Genomic DNA, 27676 nt, shown 5'->3' on the forward strand with positions numbered 1-27676 from the left:
GTTTGCTGAAGACAAGCAGACTAAGGACATGGATTACTGGAACCATGTCCTGTGGTCTGACGAGACCAAGATAAATTTCTTTCTTTCAGATGGCATCAAGCGTTTGTGAGGTGAGGTGTACAAATACAAGTGTGTCTTACCTACAGTCAAGCAATGGTGGTGGGAGTGTCATGGTCTGAGGCTGCATGGGGGCTGCCGACACTGGCTAGCTACAGTTCATTGAGGGAACCATGAATGCTAACATGTACTGTGATATACTGAAGCAGAGCATGATCCCCTCCCTTCAGAGACTGGGCCGCACGGCAGTATTCCAGCATGATAACGACCCCAAACACACCTCCAAGACGACCACTGCCTTGCTAAACAAGCTAGGGATAAAAGTCATGAACTGTTCAAGCATGTCTTTAGACGTAAACCCTATTGAGCATCTGTGGGGCATCCTCAAATGGAAGGTGGAGGAGTGCAAGGTCTCTAACATCCACCAGCTCTGTGATGTCGTCATGGAGGAGTGTAAGAGGACTCCAGTGGGAATCTGAGATGCTCTGGGGAATTCCATGCCCAAGAGGGTTAAGGCAGTGCTGGAAAATAATGGTGGCCACACAAAATATTGACACTTCGGGCTCAGTTTGGACATTTCACTTTTGTTGCCAGAGGTTTAGATATTAATGGCTGTGTGGTGAGTTGATTTGAGGGGACAGCAAATTCACACTGGTATATAAACTGTACACTCACTACTTTACATTGTAGCAAAGTGTCATGTCTTCAGTGTTGTCACATGAAAAGATATAATAAAAGATTTACAAAAATGTGAGGGGTGTACACACTTTCGTGAGATACTGTATGTTAAAAAAAAAAAAAAAAAAAGAAATCCAGCACAAGAGCATCTAAAAGTAAAAATTGCAGACTTTATTTTAATCCATAAAGACCTAAATCAATTCCTACAAAAGATTGGCGATTGTTAACCCAATTCATGAAAATTGACCTAAGCATATATATCTGTAGTGTTTATCTATCTCTCTCTCTCTAAGTTTTCCGACACACAAGATAACAGCAGCTGGAAATTTGTGTCGGGGAGGGTGCGTAGAGGGAGATAAAAAAAAAGAGCTGGTCTATTCAGATTACAGCTCTACAAGTTCCTTCATTCCTCTACCTATGTGGAGGGGTGGGGGTGGGGTGTGCCTTTCCTCCAATCCGCTCTCACACAGTTTAAGCCCAGACTCCACACTCACTGCTGAATGAGGAAGAAAGATTTATAACCTGATCTGAACTTTCTAAAGAGTGTAAAAAAGGGAAGACCGCAGATATACATGTAACATGTATGTAGGGAGATTTGTTTATTTGTGAGGGTTTACATGCACTTTAATCATAAGACCCATACAGGTGGCCGAATAGCGTCAGTCTTTTGTAGGAATTTATTTATTTTTAGGTCTTGATAGATTAAAATAAAGTCTCCAATTTTTACTTCAAGATGCTCTGGTGCTGGATTTCTATTTTTTATTGAATCTATGGACAGTATGTACAACGTGTCTCCGGACACTGGCATCTAGATGATTCTCAGGAAAAGGAGGATTAATGTTAGCGCACAAGGTATTACAGCAACAGAAAAAACTAAAAATAGTCCAATGAGTCCTTTAATTTGAGTCCATAAAACAGGTGGGTGACACCGGTCAATGTACGAAGTTTGATTCGCGACATGCACGAAGGGCAAGGAAAGTGAAGCCAGCTCTGTGAATGAGATGCAAAGGAAAGAAAAGGACCTCTAAGTGCAGTATTTATAAAAAGATCAGGCAGGCAGACAAGTGAGCCTGGTGACAGACGTCCTTCAAAAAGCGGTATAAGGATGTGTCAGCCGTGATACCAAGGGGGACGGGTGCCGGCAGATCAGCGTCTTCTGGGTGCAGCTGGACCAGCTTGGAGCGCAGCACCGCTCGGCGTGTGATGTCACCAGGAAGGGGGGAGAACTACAACGCTTTTCAGAGCATGCGCAAAGCTTGCAAGCGATCACTTGACAAAGGAGCGTGCATGCTCTGAAACGCGTTGTGGTTCTCCCCCCCTCCCCCTTCCTGGTTACGTCACATGCTGAGCGGCGCTGCGCTCCAAGCTGGTCCACCTCGAGCTGCACCCGAAAGATTCTGATCTGCCGTCACTCAAGAAAAAATCATTTTAGGCCCGTTGTTTACTGACCTCGCCTAAGATATCAAATCCCTTTTAGTGTTTTATGAGAGTTTTGATACATTGTGATTACTTAAATGTTAACCATTGCTGAAATGGGAAAGGTACTTTGAATAATAGCACAGACTTTGCATTTCTCAGTCAGAATCATTTGAATAATATTTGCAACTAAGCTCAACTTAGATTTCTGCATTCTGTCATCTCATCATTGACAGGCTGTCTGTCCGAATATGTGTTCTTGATTTTAAAGCAGGGCTTGGTCAAAGCAGAGGCAGCAGATGAACTTGGCTTGGGAGCAGTGCTGCGGGGGATGCAGCTGGGAGAATCTCCTGCCTCTGCATTACTCAGGCATCTCCTGCACCGTGCAGGGCTGAACTGTCAAACTGACAGCTCAGCTCTGCAGATTACACTGGAAGGTCATGACTCTCCCTGTGTAACCAGTGGCATTCTGCGCCACTGTCATTTTGACAATTGCCCCCTCTGTATCAAGATCGCATAAAGCACATCACCAGGGTGTCATGGAGCTCTGCAGATTACAGAGTGGGATGTGTGTTTTCCATGTGTAATCTGCAAGACTAAGCTATACGTTTTACAACTATGGTTCTGTTCTGCATTTATTTATGAATACTACTGTTGTATTATTCAATCATGAATTACAGTTGTGTGTTTTTTGAAAAAGAACTGTTTTTTTTTATGTTTTAGCCTTTTATTACCCCTAGTAAACCCTAATTCCTTCCTTCATTCATTCCCTTCTTCCCATAGGGTTTTTGTCTTTTGCGTATTTTTTTTTTTCTTTTTTGAAAATTCATTTATTTTTTTTTCACTTGAACTTTTCTAATGTTTGAAAATTTAATTGAACCCTCCTATCCTTTGCAGTCAAGTTGACATCTTAACCTCTGTTTGATCTGCAGTTTCCATGGTGCTGCACATGTGATCCGTTATCACAACAGCCATTTGATGGCTTGAGAATTAGGTTGGAAGCAGACGCAGTGTTGCATATATTTCACGGCATGCCTTGATGAGTTTGTTTTAGCGCAGCTGAAAAATGCAGATTAATGAAGGACATCTGAAAAACAAAAATGTCCAATGTGTCCTATTCACACTATAACGTTGTGTTGCGTTGCGCCAAAATGCATAATGTATGTCCATGGACGTCAAAATGTATGTTAACCGACATCAGCGCGTGTTAAAACGGGACTAAAATGGATAACCATGCATTTTAGCGCAAGTCAGTGTGAATTGGCCCTGAATGTTATTGTTTTGTGATGCAGTTAAATTGATAGGTTTAATTACCCATTACATTTTTTGTTTGTTCTTTTATAGCACCAAAGTTAAAAAGATTTGTGTTTGTACCAGAAACATGATTTCAGTGCCTTTTTATAAAAGGGGCAAATAACAGAAAAAAAGTTTGCAGTTAAACGTAATTCCTTTTTGACCGTAAAATTTGTAGTAAAAATTTTAGTTTATTTCTTTAATTTTATTCTTAAAATTTCTTTTAATTTTATTTTTAATTTTTCATTCCCTTCTCTTGGATTACTTTTCTGTTTTTGTGTTAAATTTTGTAGTGTTGCATTAGAGAGCTCAGAGAAGGGGGCGCACTCTGACATCTTTGCCTTGGGTACCATGCAACCTTGTTCCATCACCGATTGTTATGCCCCATACACACGTGCAGATTATCTGCAGACTTTTGTCTGCAGACTTACCTTTTCTATGTAGTGCAAGGGCCTGCCGGATTGCATACAAATTGAAAGTGTTTAGGTTTGACCTCATATTATATGGTTTTGGTAAGTCTGCAGATAATCTGCACGTGTATATGGGGCATTAGTAAAAAGGGAGGAACAGGCTACAGGATTATTATTATATAATTCCACACTATAACTCTCAGCAAACAATTATTATTGACCTTCAGTCATTTTGATTCGTTAAAGTGAAATCTGGTCACTGTAGTGCCTTCTTTAACTGTGAATACCTTCATATTATATAGTATAGTTATTGTGCCATCTGCTGTCATGTATTTTAACCACTTAAGGACCGGAAGGTTTTACCCCCTTAACCACTTTCGCACCAGGCCTAATTTTGACACTTAGTGTTTACAAGCTAAAATAATTTTTTTTTTTTGCTAGAAAACTACTTAGAACCCCCAAACATTATATATATATATATATATATATATATATATATATATATATATATATATATATATATTTTTAGCAGAGAACCTAGAGAATAAAATGGAGATTATTGCAATATTTTTTTATCACACTGTATTTGCGCAGCGGTCTTTCCAAAAATTAACTTTTTTGAATTAAAAAATAAGAAACCAGTAAAGTTAGCCCAATTTTTTTCCATAATGTGAAAGATAATGTTACGCCGAGTAAATGGATACCCAACATGTCATGCTTCAAAATTGCGCACGCTCACGGAATGGAGCAAACTTTGGTACTTAAAAATCCCCATAGGCGACATTTTAAAAATTTCTACAGGTTGCCACCTTAGAGTTACAGAGGAGGTCTAGGGCTCAAATTATTGCTCTCGCTCTAACGATCGCGGTGATACCTTACATGGGTGGTTTGAACATCGTTTACATATGTGGGCGGGGTTTCCGTATGCGTTCGCTTCGGCGCGCGAGCTAACGGGGACAGGGCGCTTTATTTTTTTTTTTATTTTTTACTATTTATTTTATTTATTATTTTTTATTTTTACACCGTTTAAAAAAAAAAAATGATTTTTATTTCTATTACAAGGAATGTAAACATTCCTTGTAATAGAAATAGGCACAACAGGACCTCTTTTTTGTGAGATCTGGGGTCAAATAGTCGTCAGATCTCACAGGTACACTAAAAAATAAAGAAAAAAGAAAATGAAAAAAAAAAAAAAAAGGGACCTTTTAAACCGGTTGCTAGGCAATGACGTTTGCCGTCGCTCCGGTCCACCAAGACCATAGAGTCGAGTGAGGGCAAGCTTGCCCTCACTCGACATCCTGTCTGTGAGGATCCGGGACCGGATCGTTTTCCCCGCTGCCGGCGGGTCCGGTAAGCGGGGAAAAGGACCGGGAGGGGGGGGCACCCCTTCCGCCACCCCGGAAGGGTGATCCCGCGGCGAATACGCCGCTGGGACCACCCTTATCGGAAAGCCAACCGCCCACCGTTTAAAAAAAATACCAGGGTTATAGCAGCTATCTGCTGCCATAACACCGGTATTTAGGTTTAAACGGAGGACGTATATATACATTGGGCGGTTTGTAAGTGGTTAATGACCAGGCAATGTGGCACTGCGTGACTTTAACTGGTAATCGCGCAGTCATGCAATGCTGCACCCAAACAAAATTTATGTCCTTTTTTTTCCCCACAAATAGAGCTTTCTTTTGGTGGTGTTTGATCACCACAGGTATTTTTATTTTTTGGGATATAAACGAAAAAAAAAACGAAAATGTTAAGAAAAAATTAAAATTTCCACTTTTTCTTAACCACTTGCCGACCGCCGCACGACTATTTACTGCGGCGGTCAGCCCCGTGCAGGCAAAGTGACGTAGGACTACGTCGCTGCTTCCCGCCGGTCTGGTGCGCGCTCCCACGCCCCCCAAAAAGATTTCTGCTGCACTTAAGGTTCCTAAGAGCACAGTGGCCTCCATAATCCTCAAATGGAAGACGTTTGGGACGACCAGAACCCTTCCTAGAGCTGGCCGTCCGGCCAAACTGAGCTATCGGGGGAGAAGAGCCTTGGTGAGAGAGGTAAAGAAGAACCCAAAGATCACTGTGGCTGAGCTCCAGAGATGCAGTCAGGAGATGGGAGAAAGTTGTAGAAAGTCAACCATCACTGCAGCCCTCCACCAGTCGGGGCTTTATGGCAGAGTGGCCAGACGGAAGCCTCTCCTCAGTGTAAGACACATGAAAGCCCACATGGAGTTTGCTAAAAAACACCTGAAGGACTCCAAGATGGTGAGAAATAAGATTCTCTGGTCTGATGAGACCAAAATAGAACTTTTTGGCCTTAATTCTAAGCGGTATGTGTGGAGAAAACCAGGCACTGCTCATCACCTGTCCAATACAGTCCCAACAGTGAAGCATGGTGGTGGCAGCATCATGCTGTGGGGGTGTTTTTCAGCTGCAGGGACAGGACGACTGGTTGCAATCGAGGGAAAGATGAATGCGGCCAAGTACAGGGATATCCTGGACAAAAACCTTCTCCAGAGTGCTCTGGACCTCAGACTGGGCCGAAGGTTTACCTTCCAACAAGACAATGACCCTAAGCACACAGCTAAAATAACGAAGGAGTGGCTTCACAACAACTCCGTGACTGTTCTTGAATGGCCCAGCCAGAGCCCTGACTTAAACCCAATTGAGCATCTCTGGAGAGACCTAAAAATGGCTGTCCACCAACGTTTACCATCCAACCTGACAGAACTGGAGAGGATCTGCAAGGAGGAATGGCAGAGGATCCCCAAATCCAGGTGTGAAAGACTTGTTGCATCTTTCCCAAAAAGACTCCTGGCTGTATTAGATCAAAAGGGGGCTTCTACTAAATACTGAGCAAAGGGTCTGAATACTTAGGACCATGTGATATTTCAGTTTTTCTTTTTTAATAAATCTGCAACAATGTCAACAATTCTGTGTTTTTCTGTCAGTATGGGGTGCTATGTGTACATTCATGAGGAAGAAGAATGAACTTAAATGATTTTAGCAAATGGCGGCAATATAACAAAGAGTGAAAAATTTAAGGGGGTCTGAATACTTTCCGTACCCACTGTACATACATACATACATACATACATACATACATACATACATACACACTTAGGCACATTTAACCCCCACCCCCCAGTTAACCCCTACACCCCCTGTCACAACACACACTGTATACAGCATATAGCATTTTCCTATATACCTGTATAAGTGTGATTTGTGACCAGGTGTAGCGCTTGCGGCCCCCCTTTTTCACTTAAAATACCCGCCACCCTCCCCCAATAAAGATTTAACCCCCTGATCACCCCTACACCCCCTGTCACAACACACACTGTACATAGTATATAACATTTTCCTATATACCCGTATGTGTGATTTGAGACCAGGTGTAGCGCTTGCGGCCCTCCCTTTTTCACTTAAAATACCGCCACCCCCCCAATAAAGATTTAACCCCTTCCCCCTATCACATTGCACACTAATACAAACGTAATATACTGTTTTTCTGTATTTTGTATTAGTGCGATTGTGACTTGAGTTAGCGCTAGCGACTTCGTTTCTGTCCCAAGTAGGTTTAGGGTCCCCGCCACCCCCACCCAATAAAGATTTAACCCCCTGATCCCCCCTACACCCCCTGTCGCATTACACACTGTATACAGTATATTGCATTTTCTATATACCGTATAAGTGTGACTTGTGACCAGGTTTAGCGCTTGCGGTCCTTCCTTTTATCCTTAGGATACCCACCACCCCCTCCCAATAAAGACTTAACCCCCTGATCCCCCCTGATCACATCCAGTTAACCCCTTCCCACCCGTCGCATTGCACACTAATACACACGTAATATAGTTTTACTGTATTTTGTATTAGTGTGATTGTGATTTGAGTTTGCGCTAGCTAGTTAGTTTCTGTCCCAAACTAGGTTTAGGGTCCCCGCCACCCCCCCCAATAAAGATGTAACCCCCTGATCACCCCCAGTTAACCCCTTCATTGCCCTGTCACGGTGTCACTTTTATAGTCCGCCCAGTCCATCACACCCAGGCAAGTGTAGTAATCAATAGATTATTGTCACTTACAAAAAAACACAACACTCAAAACCGCTGTGTTAGCAGAGTCAGGCCTGATCCCTGCTAGCATTAGCAGTTTTTTTGGTAGCGGTTGAAATAGTCCTTGACAACCAGGTGCTTTTATTACCTGTGAGTCACACTACTGTAAATTTAGTTAGCAAAATGTCCAAACGTTGGTACAGAGGCTTACAGTATACTGGCCATGTCAGATGAGAGCGATGGGGAAGCCTCACTGGCAGAATCAGGGTCAGTATACGAACCTGATGACAGCAGCGGCTCCCTGACAGATAGCTCCAACGACGGATGGGTCCCTGTTAGACCCAGGCATACCCGACCCCATTCTGGAGTTGTTGAGCTGCAGGAATCGCAGGGTGCTCGTATGGAGCAGAGTGTCGGTACTACAGCCGCTCATCCTTCTGGTGGCCTGGCAAGCGCCAGCGGCCTAGAACACCCTGGACCTAGTACAACCAGCACTGCAGTAACACTTGGTGACGTGGCGAGTCCCATAAGTGCAGTTGAAGCTGGTGCGGTGGCTAGCACGAGTAGTGGCCTGCAGCCACCGCATATTTGAAGACAGGCCCGTAGAGCCCATAGTGCCCTCCCTGATGCGCTGGCATATCCCAATTGGCAACCCACTGATTCTACAGCGCCAGTACTTCCCCCATTCAATATGGAATCCACGTGGAGACAGCTGGTTTTACGCCCCTTAACTTTTTTGAGCTGTTCTTCACGGAAGATCTTTTCAGATCTATTGTGGATCAATCAAATTCATATGCACAACAATTTATCGCCGCCAACCCAAATTCGCCTCTTGCCAGACAATTCAGCTGGAAACCTATAACGGTTCCAGATTTTAAAATCTTTCTGGGCCTTTCCCTCAACATGGGCATAACCAAACATAGTGAATTGCGGCTATGTTGGTCCACTAGCCCACTTCACTATATGCGCATGTACTCTGCCTCCATGTCCAGGGCGAGATACGAGCAAATTCTGCGATTTTTGCATTTCAGCGACAATGAAATCTGTCGTCCTCGGGGAGCTCCTCATAGACCACTTCAATCAGTGGTTTGCAGCCTTGTTTATGCCCAAACAAGTTGTCTGCGTTGACGAGTCCCTGATTAAATTTACTGGCCGTCTTGCTATGAAACAGTACCTCCCCAGCAAGCGTGCCAAGTACGGGGTCAAGCTGTATAAACTGTGTGACAGGGCCACAGGCTATACAGTTAGTTTCCGGGTCTATGAGGGAAAAGATAGCACTGTGGAGCCCCCCAACTGCCCAGACTACATAGGGAGCAGCGGCAAGATAGTTTGGGACTTGGTGTCACCCTTATCCGGAAAGGGGTACCATTTGTACGTGGACAACTTCTACACAAGCGTGCCACTATTTAGTCATGCGACCTAATCACCGGGGCTTCCCCTAACGGCTTGTAAATTCCGTCTTAGTCGGGGGGAGAGAGCCTGCTTGAAAACGGACAAATTGCTTGCAGTGAAGTGGAGGGATACACGGGATGTTTATGTTCTGTCCTCCCTTCACGCTGACACGACGAACCAAATTCCTACAGCAACTGGCGTTATGGAGAAACCCCTCTGTGTCCACGAATATAACCTTAATATGGGAGGGGTGGACCTTAACGACCAGCTTTTGGCGTCGTATTTAGTTGCCCGTAAAGCCAGACGCTGGTACAAAAAGTGTCTGTCTATTTATTCCAATTAGCTATGCTGAACGCCTTTGTCCTATACAGGGCATCAGGACGAACTGGATCCTTCCGGGAATTCCAGGAAGCGATCATCCTTGCCTACCTGTACCCAGGAGGCATGCCTGCCCAACTTCCTATTCCAGATGCAGTTAGCCGGCTGCATGAGAGACATTTTCCACATGTCCTCCCGCGTACCCCTACCCAAAGATACCCCCAAAGAAAATTTTGTGTCTGTAGCAGGCGCGGATGTAGGCGTGACACCCGCTATTATTGTCCTGACCAACCTGGTCTCTGCATCGGGGAATGTTTTGAGCGCTACCATACACTAGTAGAGTATTAGCCCTGCAGCCCTCCACCAGTCGGGGCTTTATGGCAGAGTGGCCCGATGGAAGCCTCTCCTCAGTGTAAGACACATGAAAGCCCGCATGGAGTTTGCTAAAAAACACCTGAAGGACTCCAAGATGGTGAGAAATAAGATTCTCTGGTCTGATGAGACCAAAATAGAACTTTTTGGCCTTAATTCTAAGCGGTATGTGTGGAGAAAACCAGGCACTGCTCATCACCTGTCCAATACAGTCCCAACAGTGAAGCATGGTGGTGGCAGCATCATGCTGTGGGGGTGTTTTTCAGCTGCAGGGACAGGACGACTGGTTGCAATCGAGGGAAAGATGAATGCGGCCAAGTACAGGGATATCCTGGACAAAAACCTTCTCCAGAGTGCTCTGGACCTCAGACTGGGCCGAAGGTTTACCTTCCAACAAGACAATGACCCTAAGCACACAGCTAAAATAACGAAGGAGTGGCTTCACAACAACTCAGTGACTGTTCTTGAATGGCCCAGCCAGAGCCCTGACTTAAACCCAATTGAGCATCTCTGGAGAGACCTAAAAATGGCTGTCCACCAACGTTTACCATCCAACCTGACAGAACTGGAGAGGATCTGCAAGGAGGAATGGCAGAGGATCCCCAAATCCAGGTGTGAAAGACTTGTTGCATCTTTCCCAAAAAGACTCCTGGCTGTATTAGATCAAAAATGGGGCTTCTACTAAATACTGAGCAAAGGGTCTGAATACTTAGGACCATGTGATATTTCAGTTTTTCTTTTTTAATAAATCTGCAACAATGTCAACAATTCTGTGTTTTTCTGTCAGTATGGGGTGCTATGTGTACATTCATGAGGAAGAAGAATGAACCTAAATGATTTTAGCAAATGGCTGCAATATAACAAAGAGTGAAAAATTTAAGGGGGTCTGAATACTTTCCATACCCACTGTATATGGATACCTTTGCTGGCAGCAGCTGTGGTGATAGGCTGATTTCAGCACTGCAGTTAAAATACCTTTTAGGTATACGTGGAATATTGTCATGTATACCCACCATTAAATTCAGTGGGTGGTTGTTTGGGCGGTTAATGGTGTGTAATACTACACAATATTCCTGTGCTGATTTCTGTTAGGTTCTCTTTTTTTTCGTTCAGCCCACAGGCTGCATGAAAAAAAAAACCTACACTATATGCCAAACAAGGACCAGCAATGTACTGGTACGTTGCTGGACTTTGAGTGGTTATACCAGGATGATGCCTGCAGATTTAGGCATCTCCTTGTTATTGTTTTTTACAGCCAGCGGTTGGCTTACATGTAAAAGCAATCCTAGCGGATAATTGGCCGCTAGACTGCTTTTACATGCAGTGGGAGGGGACACGCCGCCTTCCGCAGCCTTCCGTGGTTTTTCTCGGGCTCTCCCGTCCCACCGGTTAACCCGAGAATGCAGCCGGTGGTTCAATTATCTAACCATAGAGCTGATTGGAGATGAGAATGGCTCCAATCATCTCTATGGCCTAAGATACCGGAAGCTACTAGCATTTCATGACTTCTGTTTCGTCAGAAATAAACAGCGCCATTGGGAAATTGGGAAAGTATTTTATCACATCAATTTTGGTGTGGTCAGATGCGTTAAGGTCAGAGGAGAGATCTAGAGTCTAAAAGACCCCAATTTTTTTTAAAAAAGAGTACCTGTCACTACAGATTGCTATCATAGGGGATATTTAAATTCACTGCGATAACAATAAAAATTATTAAAAAAAAAAAATGAAAGGAAAGGTATTAAAATAACATAAAAAAATGAATTTTTGTAAAATCTTACCGTAAAATTCCTTTCTCTGAGTCCTCTGACAGTTGCCGCCCACTCATTCAGTCTTCACCAATGGGTATTGACCTCTTATCCATAGGAGCAAGCTAGGCATAAGACTTGTTAAAAACAAAGTAATTTACATAGACACACCTATGGGGGCTGTCCCACTGGTCTAATACCCCCCTGCTATCAGCATTCCCAACTCAGTTTGGTAGCAAGCAGTTAAAGTCCACAGAACCCCAAAAGAGGGGCGGGGGCGGCGACTGTCAGAGGACTCGGAGAAATGAATTTTACGGTAAGATTTTCCAAAAAAAAAACGCTTTCTTTTACGTCCTCTGACAGTCGCCGCCCACTTATTCAGTCTATACCAATGGGATGTCCCAAAGCAGTGTAGACATGAGGGGTGGGAAGCGCAACCATCACAAAGGCAACGCAGCACCCAGGTCAGAGAAAGGAACCTTATCTGAGCTGAAAAGGTAAAAAACTCTGGGTACAAAAAGCTCAACAGGAGCAAACAACCCAGGAAACAAATAACCAAAGGGGGAGAAAAAAACAACCCCCAACAGATAGGGACAGGCAACGGCCTGACCCCATCAAGGCACTGCCGCACACAGAACTTTGCGGCCAAAGGAGGCATCTGCTGATGCCAAAACATTAAGTTTGTAGAATTTTGAGAAGGTGTGCACAGACGACCAAGTCGCAGCCTTGCACACCTGGGCCACGAAGCCTGATGCCGGAAAGCCCAGGACGCACTCACCGCCCTGGTAGAGTGCGCCTTGACAGGGAAGGGCAGAACCCGTTCCCTAATTGAATAGGCCTGTACAATAGTCTGTCTGATCCATTTTGAAATGGTTGCCACAGACGCAGCCATACCCTTCCGAGGGCCCTCGGGAAGGCCGAAGAGAGAATCCAACTTCCTGAAGGATTCAGTAGACGACAGGTACACCCTGATCGCCCGGACCAGATCCAAGGAGTGCAGAGCAAACTCCTTAGGATGCTTTGGATTCGCACACAGCGAAGGCAAGACAATATCTTCGTTAAGGTGAAAATCCGAAACCACCTTGGGAAGAAAAGATTGGTAAGGTTGCAAGACCACCTTATCCCTATGAACCACCAGGTAGGGGGAGTGGCAGGACAGGGCTGCCAACTTCGACACTCTGCGAGCAGACGTGATTGCCACCAGAAAGGTGACCTTTCGTGACAGCACAGGCAGAGGAATCTCCCTGATGTTTTCAAAGGGAGGACGTTGGAAAACGGACAGGACCAAATTCAGGTCCCAAGGAGGTAAAGGCACCCTCCTAGGAGGAGCCAAATGACGCACCCCCTGAATAAAGGTGCGTATCAAAGAGTTCGACGACAAAGGGCGTTGGAAAAGAATGGCCAGTGCTGACAACTGACCTTTTATCGTGGTCAGCGCAAGACGCTGGTCCACACCAGTTTGCAGGAAGGCTAGCACCCTCACCACCGAAAGGGAACGAGGATGGATGCCCCTGGACTCACACCAGGCAAAATGAGCCTTCCAGGTACGGTAATAGATCTTACCGGACGAAGCCTTCCTAGCCTTAAGCAGGGTAGGAATGACTGCCAAAGAGAGACCTCGATCTCTCAGGACCTGGCTTTCAACAGCCACGCCGTTAAAGCCAGCGACTGTAAAGCAGGATGGAATATCGGCCCCTGAGACAGCAGATCGTCTCGTAGCGGGAGCCGCCAGGGAGGCTCGACCACCAGTTGCATGATGTCCGCGTACCAAGACTGGCGCGGCCAGTCTGGGCCCACCAGAATCACCAACTTCGGTTCCGAGACCAACCTGCGAAGGAACCTGGACAACAACTGGATCGGGGGAAGGGATAAATCAGACGATACTGATTCCAAGGTACCACCAGCGCATCCGAGGCGTCTGCCAGAGGATTGCGCGTTCTTGCCACGAACTTTCCCACCTTGTTGTTTAGCCGGGACGCGAACAGATCGAAATCTGGGGATCCCCATCTCGCACACAGCATTTGAAACACCTCCGGGTGCAGGGACCATTCCCCCTGGTCCAGGTTCTGGCGGCTCAGATAATCGGCCTGCCAATTCTCCACACCCGGAATGTGAACTGCCGATGTAGACCACCGCAGTGGCATTGTCCGTCTGCACCCATACAGGGCAGCCCCCGAAGATGATCCGACCAATGGAGCAGGCACAGCCTGATCGCTCGCAATTCCAAGATGTTTATCGGCAGGGAGGATTCCTCCTCCGACCAAGTGCTCTGGGCAGACAGCGTGCCCAGAACGCCACCCCAGCCCGACAAGCTGGCATCCGTGGTAATCACCGTCCACAACAACGGCCGGAAGGACTTCCCTTCCGCTACGGCCGGAGACTGGAGCCACCACAGAAGATCCTCTCTGGTCAGGCTATACATGTAGCTTCCAGATTTACAAGGGAAAAGATAGCAGTGTGGACACCCCCCCCCCCCCCTGCCCAGACTACGTAGGGAGCAGTGGCAAGATTGTTTGGGACATGGTGTCACCCTTATTCGAAAAGGGGTACCATTTTTAAAAGTGGACAATTATTACACATGCATGCCTCTTTTTAGTCACCTTTTTGATTCTGGAATTGGAGCATGTGGCACAGTGCGACCTAATTGCCGAGGCTTCCCCCAACTGCTTGTACATGTCCAATTTAGACAGGGGGGGAGAGAGCCTGCTTGAAGTGTAATAAATTGCTTGTAGTGAAGTGGAAGGACACATGGAATGTTTTCATTCCGTCTTCCATTCACACAGATACGACAGTCCAAATTACAATGGCAACTGGTGTTGTTGAGAAGCCCCTGGTGTTGTTGAAGAAGGGCTGTGATGATCTCTTTCTGGAATTTTAGGAAGGATACACTTCTTTCTGATGCTTTGTATAGCACATAAGTGTTCAGCAGAGCCATTTGGAATAAGTATACGGACACTTTTTTTTTTACCAGCGTCTGGCCTTACAGCCATTAAGTATAGTGTCATCATCTGGTCGTTGAAGTTCACCCCTCCCATGTTAAGGTTGTATTCCTGGACACAGAGGGGCTTCTCAACAACACCAGTTGCCATTGTAATTTGGACTGTTGTATCTGTGTGAATGGAAGACGGAATGAAAACATTCCGTGTGTCCTTCCACTTCACTACAAGCAATTTATTACACTTCAAGGAGGCTCTCTCCCCCCCTGTCTAAATTGGACATGCACAAGCCGTTGGGGGAAGCCTCGGCAATTAGGTCGCACTGTGCCACATGCTGCAATTCCAGAATCAAAAAGGTGACTAAAAAGAGGCATGCATGTGTAATAATTGTCCACTTTTAAATGGTACCTCTTTTCGAATAAGGGTGACACCATGTCCCAAACAATCTTGCCACTGCTCCCTACGTAGTCTGGGCAGGGGGGGGGGGGGAGTCCACACTGCTATCTCTTCCCTTGTAAATCTGGAAGCTACATGTGTAGCCTGTTGCCCTGTCACAGAGCTTGTACATCTTGACCCCATATCTGGCATGCTTGCTAGGGAGAAACTGTTTGAAAACAAGGTGGCCAGAAAGGCAGGCAACTTGTTGGGGCATTTACAAGGCTGCAAGTTTTTGGTTGAAGTGATTTACGAGGGGCCGAATTTTGTGGAGCTGATCATATCCAGGGTCACCCGAAGACAACCAAGTTCATTGTCCTTGAAATGCATGAACCACAAGATTTGCTCATATCTAGGGTCAGTGGACAAAAATTACCACAACCCTCTTTTTAGTAATGCCCATGATGAGGGATAGGCCCAAAAAGGTTCTAAAATTGGAAACACTGATATGTTTCCATGCAAATTCTCTGGCAAGGGTCAAATTTGAGTTTTTCAGCAATAAATTGTTCAGCATTTAAATTGCTTTGGTCCACAATAGATCTGTAAAGATCTTCCATGAAAAACAGCTCATAAAACCAAGTGGAGTAAAATTGGCTGTTTCCACCTACATTTTGGGTTGGCCAGTGAATGGGGGAAGTACAGGCACTGCAGAAGTGGTGGGCTCCCAATCAGGATTAGCAAGGGGATCATGAAAGATACTATGGGCTCTACAGGCCTGTCTTTGAATTCTTGGTGGCTGCGGGACACTACTTGTGCTAGCCTCCACACCAGCTTGAACTACACTTATGGGACTCGCCACGTCACCAAGTGTTACTGCAGTGCTGGTTTTTCTATGACCAGGATGTACTAGGCCGCTGGTGCATGCCAGTTTACCAGAAGGTTGAGCAACACTAGTACCAACACTCTCGTTGTCACGGAGAACCATGCGATTGTTGCACCTCAGCAACCTGGGAATGGGGTTGGGTACCCTTTACCTTAGCAGGGACCACTACTGCATCGTCCTAGCAGGGACCACTACTCCATCAGATCTGTCAGGGTGCCGCTGCTCTTTACAGTTTCAAATACTGTGCCTGATTCTGACAGTGAAGCTTCCCCATCGCTCTCATCTGTTATACTTACAGTATCGTGTAGACCTCTTCACTAGTGTACCTCTGTTTGGACATTTTGGACAATAAATTTATAAGTACCTAGTGTGACTCACAGGTAAAAAAGCACCTGGTTGTCAAGGACTGTTTGAACCGCTACCAAGAAATTTAACTGCTAGCATGAACAGAGACCAGGCTGCTAACGCAGCGGTTTTGTGTGCTGTGTTTTAGAAGTGACAGTGATCTGCTGATACTGGACTTCTTGGGGGCTGAATGCAGGTGTCGGGGCTGATCCATCTAATGTTGTGCTTTGGGAATATTATACTATATCATTGGGGACACTTGTATAGTTCTGATCTGATCAAAGATATTGATCTGTTCAAACACTATACTAGTAATGGTGGTGTTTAGTGTGTGTGTGTCACTGGCAATCAAAGGGTTAAAATTTATTGCTGAATATGTGGCAGCCAATCTGATGCTATCCTCGATTAAAGCTAACGAACGCTAACTGACGTCACCTGTGACACTAATGCAGTGATCCTAAAAATTATCTGTACACTGTAATAGTAAGACTGTGATAGGGCAGTTAAATGGTTAACCGGGGATGATCAGGGGGTTAAATCTTTATTAGGGAATATATGGCGGGTACCCTAAACCTATCTAGGACTGACGTTAACTACCAATAACTGCTGCTCACACTAATTGGCATCACCAGTGACACTAATACAGTGGATAAGGAAAAAAAAAAAAAAAAACCTGTAAACTGTATATAGTGATAATGTGACAGGGAGTGTAAAGGTTAACTGGGGGTGATCAGGGGGTGAAATATGTACCTATATGTACTGGTGTTAGTGTAGAGCTTGTGTACTCACTGTTAATGCTCTCTCCTTGCTCGCTGGAACTGAATAGGGCTCCAGGAGAGTAGATTGCATAATTTCCTGTGCCTATGTTTACATTGCACAGGACGTTCTGTGATTCGCCATAAATCATTGGCCACCGCAGGGTCGGCTGGTGTGCGCACCCCCTACTCGCTGGCGCGAGCACAATGTATTAAGAGAATTTTATGCTGTGTAACAGCAACTTTAATGTGTGGCTTTATCAAGTCTTGAATAGGGGTATAATTTATGTTTGGGTAGAGTCAGACGTGACGCGACCACGCCCCCACTAGCCGGCTTCTAGATGTGCTATGCGTATGGAGATGCTGCAAATCTCTGGATCCTTACACCTGACTTTTAAACGTTTTGTGATATCTTCTGAAATGATATCGGATCTGAGCTGTCTGACACTAGTGAAGTGACATCTTGTGGATCATTTTGGTACTACTATTAAGCCTACAGTGGTCTACCCATTAGTTTGGGTGACCAACTTGCTCTGGTAAACTGCTAATCCGCTCCTTTGTTGATTTTTGCACGGGTGTCTTTTCCATATCCCTGGTTTTTGTGAAAACTAAACCTACCTGCTGGGACTTGTGGTTCCTTGCATCTTCATCCAAACACTCTATATCACATTTGAAGAATTCGTTTGGACACTGTTTGATTGCCTTTTTTCATTTTATTTGCATGGACTTTGTTTTTCACATGTCTTTTTTTTTGGACACTGATTTTTGCTTATTATCACGGAGTGTTTTTTTTATATTTAATTACATGTTTGGCACTAATTTCATTATTTGTGTCAGTTAAATAATTTACATTGTTTGACAGCGCTACACATATTGTTATTGTATGTTTTGTGTTGGGAATTTTTTCTATGATTCCTATGTGTATGCTGCTTTCACTTTTAATTATTCACATATGAGTTTAACACATTAGCGTGGAAATTTCCATATTTTATATAATTTATGTTTGTTTTCCACAGATTTGTTTCTCAATCAGTTTTGGAAAAGAAATTGCTGCTGCAGAAAAGGTAAGATTGCTTTTTTAACTACATGGATTAAGATGGGAAGAATAATATAAAGTGGTTCTAAAGGCTAAAGTTTTTTTACCCTAATGTATTAGAGTTAAAAAAAAAACAACTTCCACTGTCTATTCCCCCTAATCCAGTGAGAAGATAGTGGAGGGGGGCGGGCAAGTCACACAGTGTGTGTGTGTCTATGGAAGCACACAGCTCGGCTTCTCCACAGGGGGATACCCTCACTGCAACAACTATGTAGCAGGTGATGCTAAGTCACCTGATGTGAATAGTAAAGTACTTTATACTAGGAGATGAGCATGACGGCTAGGAAGTGAGCTAGGTCATATTTTCACTATTTTTCTCTGGGGTAGAAAGCAGTATTTAATACTTCATAAAGTATTATTACCAAAACTTGTCCTTTTTGCAAAAGTGTGAATGAAGGTAGGCACACTTGCATGAGCTTTTCACATCATATGAATGGATTGAACACTATTGTGAAACAATTTTTGCATGGTGCAGACAAGGAACTGACTTAGTCTAATTAACCATTAAGTCTTTACATAATGGCAAGTAAATGGAAGACTTGGCAAGCCTGGGCACACATGATTGCATTAGGAGACTTTAAGTGGTGTTAAACTCCTAAACAAAAAACATTATATATTGCAGTTTATCAAACTTTAAACGTGGCTGCTAAATTATTATGATTTATAAAAATGTTTTCCCCTTATTTTCAACTAGTGATCTATTCTGGAACGCGCTTTCTGTCTTAGTGTGTATTCACTCCACTGGAGAAGCAATAGTGGCCCCCTTCTGAGAGAAGCATTGTCAGACTGGGGAGAGGGTAGTGGTAGACGGATTAGCAGATTTGGATGGACTCAACTAATAAATTAAGGCTGAACTCTAGCTTACACTTTTTAAACAGTTTAACATTAATCGTGTATTACAGGACACAGGCAACTTAGTCACACACAATGGGATATAGGCTTGTACCCTCAGGTGATTGGACATGGGCAAGCGTTTGAGGACATATTCTCATGGAGTGCCTCCGCTATAACCCTATCCCACCTTGTAACCGTTTTTTTTACTAGTGGCTGTAGATGATGGACCTCTTTTGATTCTTCAATCAACCCCTCACTGTCTGCTACTCTCTAAAAAAGAAGTGTATCTAGATTAGTACAACCATGGTAAAAGCTTGGAGCCATATTCAGATCCCACACTGTGGGGACAGCCTGTAATCTTGTTTTGAGCACTATGCTCCCTTTGGCGCAGTGTATTAAGTTAGCCGCAGTATGCTATGCAGATTCAGGGACGTGCTTTCTTGTCATAGAACCCAGTTTCTGAGGAACCCCTATGCTCACTGTGACGGGTGAAGCCTGGACTTTATATACAGTCCAGAATTGTGCACAGGTAAGAGAGGGTCACCCTGTGAAACAAGGGTATGTTTGGAATGTATTCACTTCACAGTGTAAACTTTTCAAACTTGGTGCTGATCTCAGTCTCAGGAGGATGATTAGGTGTTGCATCACACCACTAGTTGCACACTTTAATGCCACTTCCACCTAGAGCCCTTATAAAGTACTCAGGTGCTTCCTCATAAGCTTTGGGCACAAGGATTCGTTGCAGGACGGTACTCTGTGAGTAGCCCACAGGAAATACCCTCACTTGCAGCTGTTTGAGACCAGGTGCAAGGGAGCCAATTTTAAACAGCAGGCGAACATTCACTGTGCCGAAGACCTGCCCAACATCAGATGATGCGTCTCTTGCGCCAGAGCTGGAACCAGCTTTAATGCCTGTGACGGAACTGTCCCAGCACCCAGTTTTGGTGCTTCTGTCCGTATACCGCTTTCTCCAGTCTAGACATAGGAACCAGATATTATAGCTGACCATACAATACTAGCCGACAATAGTTTGTATGAGAACTGGAACTGTTTGAGAACTCACACAGAATTTATACACTTTGGTTGGCTCTCCTCTGCCTTGCCATGCCCCTTTGGGCACAAAAAAACCTACTAAAACTTACAAATCAATTCCCTTTTCACAAAAAGATAGAATTTGCACTCTTTGATGGAGTCACTCCCAAAATGATTCTCACTCCCTCAAAAATCTTTGCTGAAGCCTACCCAATGGAAAAGTTTAGAATTTTCCAAAAAAGTGAGCTAATCCTGTGGTTGACCCTGCTTACTCTGTCCTAAACAAAGATCTTGGTGTACTTATTAAAGATGTTCTGACTTTTAAAGGTTCTGCTGACAGAAAATTTGAGATGCTCTTAAAAACTCTATAACCTGGCAGGCCCAGCCCTGCAACCAGCTGTTGTTTACTGTTTCTGTAAGTCAAATGGCAGTTACCTGAAGAGAACCATGACTAACCAACATTACCTTGTCTTTCAGGATTGTGCTGTTGCAGCGCAACTACACCAACTATCTTTTTTTTTCTGTGTAGATGGCCTGGAACACCTCATAGGACAAATATCCAGAATGGCTCTAATCTCCATTCATATGCACAAAATCCTATGCCTTCGTACTGGGATAGCAGAAGCTGTCTGTAAGATGGGCCTCTTCTTTCAAGGAAGATATTTATTTAGTGAGGCACGTGACCAGTTCATCAAACAGGTCACAGGTAGGAATGTAGAGAATGGAGGGACATCTGTTACAGTTTGCATCTCTCTGGGTCACAGATGTCCCATACCTGTTAGTGGTTTAAAAAAATGTACAAGAGTTCTACCCCCTCGCTGCTTTCTTTTTTTAAATCAACCTAAAAATTGTCCAAGGGCAGTCAGATTTGCAAAAGGCCCTTAACCACTTCTTGTCCCAGGAAGTCCTTGTACCAGGACCAAGACCGGTTTAAAGGATTCTACTCGGCATGGCCTGGCGCGGCATGCTGTGAGACGTGGGTGAGGTGAGCTCCGCCGGACCGTAATCCTTTCTCTCTTATCCTAAAGCCCCACGGCCGCTATACACCCCGACTTCTCTCCCACATACTCTGGTCACCCGCTGCGACATGTCACCGCCAAAGAAGGCTGCAGAAACGGTGGCGAAGTTAGATAAATATCGCCGCCAGGAGAAGGAGGCCTCCTCTTAAGATGGCGCTGCCCAGGGACAGGAGGCGGGGACGGCTGCGGGCCCCGATACGACCAGGGTGCTAGATGCTATTTCTATCTGCCAGACGACACTCACTGCCAAAATAGAGGAGGTGAAAGTAGACATATCACTGATAAGGCAGGACATGCAAAAAGTTAAGAGAGCGTGTCACTGAAACTGAGAACCGGATCAGTGAGCTTGAGGACTCCCTCTCCCCCTACAGAACTCCACAGACAGGCTACAACAACAGGTGCAGCAAATCCTACAGAAACAGGATGATATGGAGAACCGGTTGCGACGCTGCAATCTGCGTTTTATAGGCCTGCCTGAGGGGACAGAGGGTGCTGATCCTACCACATATTTGGAAGATTTACTTATTCAAACCTATGGAAGGGACTCCTTCTCGCCCACCTTTGTGGTGGAGCGGGCTCATCGCCTGTCGGGACGTCCACCGTTGCAGGGTGCACCCCCACGCACATTTATAGCAAAGTTCCTCAACTATAAGGACAGGACGCTATTCTGCGGTTGGCAAGGGAGAAGGGGAATATCCCGCTCGGAAATGGCAGGATTGCAGTCTTCCCGGACTTTTCTGCGGAGGTCCAGAGGCGCCGCAAAAGTTTTATGGAGGCCAAGCGCAGACTGCGGATTAAACCTATGAAGTACGCTATGCTGTTTCCGGCCCGCCTCAGGGTGGAGGGCGAGGACAGGGTCCACTTTTTTGACGATCCGGAGTCAGCCATTGCCTGGCTGGAACATCTTGAGGCCCGTGGATGATGTGGCTGCTGACCCCTTTCTGTTTTGCCTCCCAGGAGTTACCTTGTAGTCATTCTCCCATGTTCTTCCCTCAGCTGGACACCCCTGTATGGATTATCCTGCCCTACTTCTTTTTTGGTACCCTTTGTCTTTTGTGAGGCCATTTATTTCTTGCGGATTGTATTTACCCTCCTGACAGTGCACTCAAGCCCCTGGCCTCCTTTCCAAGGCTTACTGTGGACTCCTAGTACTCCTGAACCATGGCTAGTGGGACTCTATCCAGTCGCATGTTCCGGCGGAGCACCAATACTCCGCATTTGTTTTTTCTATGTTATTCCCAATTTTTACCCCTTTTTTTTCTTTTTGTTTTTACCCCATGTGGTTTTGAGCCTTCTCACAGGATATGCTGCCCAGCGAGCTTTTTTTTTATTAAAATGGTCCTCCTCCCCAAAGTACTGTATATTGTATGGCATTCTCCATTGTATCTAGCCCTAAAACATTTCAAGCAACTGGAATCCCTTCTTAAGGCCTTTGTCTGGGGATCAAGTAGGCATAAGATCTCTTGGCGGAAACTCAAGAACCCTACGACTTTGGGTGGCCTAGCGCTCCCAGATTTTAACCTCTACTACTTAGCATCACAGCTCTCCCAACTGTATCATATAAACAAAACCGACAGAAAATGATTCTTGACTCTCTTATGCCCCAAATGGGCTTGTCATTCCCAAGATCCACTGACAGTTATACTACGGGGCATACGGGGGCGGTAGAAAGACTGGACCCTAAATCCCTACCGTGTTTGGGAGGTGGTGATGCATAGACTGAACGGTCCTCTCCTTCATGACCTTACCCCTTTGAGGCATAACAAGTCTTTTCAGGAATTCTGCTCGCTTCCTGACTCCTCTTTGTGGAGCAGACGGGGAGTATTCCTGCTGCAGCATATACTGACGGGGTACCCTTAAAACTTACGCGGAACTGAAAGAGCAATTCTCTCTCCCAAATCATATGAGCTATAGATACCTTCAACTTGCCCACGCATTCCACACTCAGTTTTCGGAAGCTCCACCGACTACTGAGCCCGTCCTAATTTTAGAACCCCTCAAATGCCCGGAACTGACACACTTAATCTCCCTGTTCTATGCTGAACTCCACACGCCTTCCTCCACTGAGATAGCCTATGCGCTTAAGACTCGCTGGATTCAGGATGTAGGGCCTATTGAGGATGAGGAGTGGGAGGAGGCGCTGGAGACGTGTCAGAAGGTGTCACCTAAATTGTCCAACAGACTTACCCAGACGTTCATCGTTCACCAGGCTTACCTCACGCCCCTCAGGGTGGCCAGATATCATGCTGATCACGACTGTGGCTGTCCAATGTGCCACGCAACTGCAGGCACCTTTTTCCACTTGCTCTGGAGTTGCCCTCAGCTCCGGGGTTACTGGCAACAGGTGGTAGCTTTCTTACATGACAAGATGGGATCTCCGCTGCAACTGGACCCTAAGCAGTGTTTCCTTGGTATATACCCGGATGGGGATATGAACAAATTTATGACTGAATTCTTACAGGAGACACTGTTTGCGGCCAGGAAATTAATAGCCAGGACCTGGATGCGGAGTACTCCCCCCAACCTTTGGCATGTGGATACGGGAGGTGAATGCCACTATTCCCATCTATAAATTGCTCTATAAACACAGAGGGTGTCCCACCAAGTTCGATAAGATATGGGACAGATGGATGCAATGCCCTGATACGAGCGTATAGGCATATTGTAGTTGATACTACTCCCCGCATCATTACCACACTGTTATGCCCTGTGCTTGCTGGTTGTAATTTGTATACATATACCTTGTTGTTTTTTTTTTCTCTTCTCCCTATGTGTATAATGCCTGAACTGCTGCACTTGCTCAGTTTGTTTCCTCTGTTATCTTAACTTGTACTGTACTAAGATTTTAATAAACTCCCTGTTAAGGGGGGAAAAAAAAAAAGGATTCTACTCAAACCTGTTCATGATATCAAATCTTAACAGAGGTATCTGTGCTATCCTGGACCTAAAATTCCTTTACAAATTCCTTCACATTCTAAAACTTTATATGGAATCTGCAAAGTCAGTAATTGGCTCTCCGAGACAAGAGGAACACCTAGCATCCTTGGACATGCACGATGACTAGCTCCCTGTACCTATTTATCTTTTCAGCAATTTCATAATATAACTGGATACTAACCTTTATAGGTAAAGGTGATCCAGGTTTCCTCTCGGGGGATCAGGAAGGAATTATTTCCCCTGCTGTACCATATTGGATCATGCTTGGCTGGGGTTTTTCTCCTTCCTCTAGATCAACTGTGGGTTTAGGATTGTGCATATAGGATTGTATGATGTATATCTTTTTTTTTTTTTTTTTTATGGTTAAGCTAGATGGACTTGTGTCTCTTTCCAAACTAACTATGTAGCTATTTCTATGCTTTGCAGTGGCAAACAACCACTTCCAGTATTTTGCTTTGCCCTGTCCTCTGCTCCTGGGTGATCACAAAGCTCTTACAATCCTTGCAAACTCAGAACTCAGACTCAGCTTCTTCAATCCAGGTGTTTGCATGATTTTTTTTTTTTTTTTTTTCTGATGAAGAGGGAGTGCGGAGCAGGTTGTTGCAAAAAAAAAAAACTTTCAAAAGACCATGCAAGGGTCCTCCCTTGGAACTATCAGCAAATTACAAAAGACAATTCAGCTGCTTCAAGCCTTTAGCTGAGTGATCATCTGGGTCTAATAGTGACCTCCTTCGAAGGCAGTACCTTTTGACCCAATTCCATTCAAGAACTCTCCAACTAAACAGTCTGTTAGTATTGAAAAAGTAGGCTTTTCCCATGCTTCTATCTTCCCAAACAATAAATTTCCGTGTTCTGGTGGATCACCATTTTACTTCTAATGGAGGAAATATCTTTCCTTCCCTACAATCCAAAAGTTCTTAAAACAGATGCAAGGCTGTGAGGCTGGGGAGGAGTTTTTCAATTCTTGACTGTTCAGGGAACATGTTCAAGACCACATGCCAAAACACTTTATCTATGTCTTGGCGCTTAGAGCTTGTCGGGCTGCCCCAACACTGGACCCTCTTCTAAAGGGACACCCAGTTTAGGTGCAGTCAGACATTGACACCACAGTCTCATATATCAACCATCAATAGGGGAAGGGGAGCCTGGCTGGAAGCAAATCAGATTCCCTTGTGAACAGAAACTCCCTGTTCTGCGATTTCAGCAGTCTACATCCCAGGAGTGGACAACTGGCAGACAGATTACCTCAGATGTCACTGTTTGGACTGGGGGAATTCTTGGATTTTCTGGAATTCTTACTTCACCTGGTGTGAGCACAGACTGTTCATTCCTCTGTGCCTTGCATTCTGGCCTTCCTACAAACAGGTCATGACCAGAATCTAGCTCTTGCAGAAACCACCTTTTGAACCCATTAGGGATATCCCCTTAAAGATTCTTGCCAGCAAAATAGCCTCTCTGTTGGCAACCAACTCTGCCAGATGTGTTTCTACACTGGTGGCCCTTTTCTGTAAAGAGACCTTCCTCATACTTTACAATGACAAGGTTGTATTATGCTCTAGAGTAGACCATCCTGTTTTCTGAAGGTGGCTTCAATGTTCCATCTCAATGAGCACATTGTCCTGCCATCCTTGTGTGCCCTGCTCCTAAGCACCCAAAAGAAGTCTCCACGTTGCCTGGATGTAGTTAAAACGATTAGAATGTAGATAAAAGCCACTGTTTCCATGATTAGACAAACCGATTTGTTCTTTCCACAGTACCTCACGCCCCTGCTTCAAAAAGCCCCATTGCACAGTGGATAAGGTATTTGAATACTAACCACTTATACTCAAAAACAAAAACCTCCTCTTGCTCTATTATGCACCTACTTCAGCAGATCTGTTCGAGTATCCTGGACCTTTTAAGCACCAAGCCCCTATTGCCCAACTCTGTAAGGCTGCCACTGGTCTTCTGTTCATACTTTCAAAAGTTTTACCAGGTGGACGTCGAATCCACTGCAGATGCAGCTTTTGGTCACAAGGTTCTTGCAACTGCACTCTAAACTGGATCCCTGTTGTTGTTTGGGTCTGTTGGCACAGGTACATTTGTCTAGTTCAGGCATGTCCAACCTGCAGCCCGGAACCGCAGGCAATGTGGCCCACTGCCCCCTGACAATTGTTTTTTTGCTGGGGAGGAAGGAAGTCGGGTCGGGGGCACGGCCACAGCAGCTTCCAACTAACAGTAGGCAGAGGCTGCCTCGGAGGGGGGGGGGATGTGAGCATGTGCAGTGTTTCTGACTCCTACCACCATAACCACTTCAAATCACTGAAGTGGTCATGGTGGTTAGAGTGTTCATTTATTATCTCTCAGAAGAAGTAAACCTCTGTATACTGATTCCATTTCATTTGAGCATCCTCTAGTTGTGTTAAATTAGTGCCGGGGGTGCGGCGGCATTTTATTACTTATATACCTTAACTATAGAAAATTTCTCTACACTCAATGTGGCCCAGAGAAGCCAAAAGGTTGGACACCCATGGTCTAGTTGATGCCCACAACTAGTATTGATTACTTGAGTACATCCCATGGTGTATGAAGAAGCTGCCTGTGTCCTGTAGTGTAAGATTAACATATGGAATTTACAGGTAAGTCAAAGTTCCTCTGATCTTAGAGTACAGTACAGGACACTGAAACCCTTGTACAAGCAGACAGTGTGACTGGATTTGGGTATCATAAGATGCCAAGAGCATTTGGTTTTATATGGTCAGGTATTGAAAGGTGTGACTGACAGATTTAGAAACCCAGAATGTCCATCTATTGTTTAGAAAGTGTGATCTAATCTAAAGATGTATAGCCAAAGCTCCATTGTACTTATGACTATGGAATATGCACGAGCTTATATAATAGTGTGACTATTGGGCTTTAGCTCAATAGCATAGGCTCTGCTTGTGCAACTTACACAATTTTGCATAACTGTACAAACTACATATACAGGACGGAGATTACTATAATTGTGTCTTGGATCTAATGCCTGTTTTCAGCTTGCATAAGTTGTAGTTTAACAGTATTTTCTTGTTAGGACCCAGAAGCATTGGCACAACTTATGTCGTCAGTTCCCCTATCAAATGATGGCAAGTTTGTTCTTCTGAATGTCCAGCCAGAAGACAGTAATGAAATTCAACCATGCGAAGAAGGACTGGAATCTGAAGCTTAAGCCGAATCTCTTAAATCCTTCTATACATTCTCAAGGCTGCTTTGATTGTTGGTAAAATGTCTAGATTCCACAATGTTGAACCTTTTTTTTTTTTCTGCTGATGGCAATTATCAATATAAGGGATTGTATACCAGTTGTAACACAGTTTGTATTTCAAATTTCACGGAGTCAGCAAAACAATTGAATAGGACTGGTAATTTTAAGTCACGCAAAACTAGCCTTATCTTATGATCAGTTAATACCATTACCATAACAATTTTATGCTAGGATAACATGTTTGTGGTTTGACCTGAGCATTGCGCCTCGCAGGGTGTATGGCGCTCAGCTAGTTCTGTGCAGTCTTCCCATAGCCTTAAAGGTTTCAGCACTGTACACATTTTTTTCAGAGGCAGATTAACTGGAAGGCTTCTTTGTTGTCTGTTCACTGCGCATGAAAAGATCCCAGGCACTGAGGGATTATTTTATCTGTTGTGTGTGAGAGAGGCCATGGCATGAAATGTAGCTTTGCACACAATAAATTGGGTATGCCTGCAATTCATCATCTCCTCTGTGC

The 27676-nt window shown here is 44.7% G+C and overlaps 1 protein-coding gene across 1 annotated transcript in view; it reads left to right on the plus strand.

Annotated features, from left to right (window-relative positions):
• Window positions 1-27273, plus strand: part of APPL2 (adaptor protein, phosphotyrosine interacting with PH domain and leucine zipper 2) — a 150201-nt gene extending 122928 nt beyond the window's left edge. The window contains exons 20-21 of the mRNA XM_082253113.1: window positions 18035-18082; window positions 26989-27273. Coding sequence (XP_082109239.1) covers window positions 18035-18082; window positions 26989-27123 — 183 coding nt within the window. The 3' untranslated portion in view covers window positions 27124-27273. The remainder of the gene's footprint in view (window positions 1-18034; window positions 18083-26988) is intronic.
• The last annotated feature ends 403 nt before the right edge of the window (window positions 27274-27676 follow it).

Source organism: Pelophylax lessonae (assembly GCF_965119305.1).
Source record: "Pelophylax lessonae genome assembly, chromosome: 4".
In the NCBI taxonomy this organism is placed as follows: Eukaryota; Metazoa; Chordata; class Amphibia; order Anura; family Ranidae; genus Pelophylax; species Pelophylax lessonae.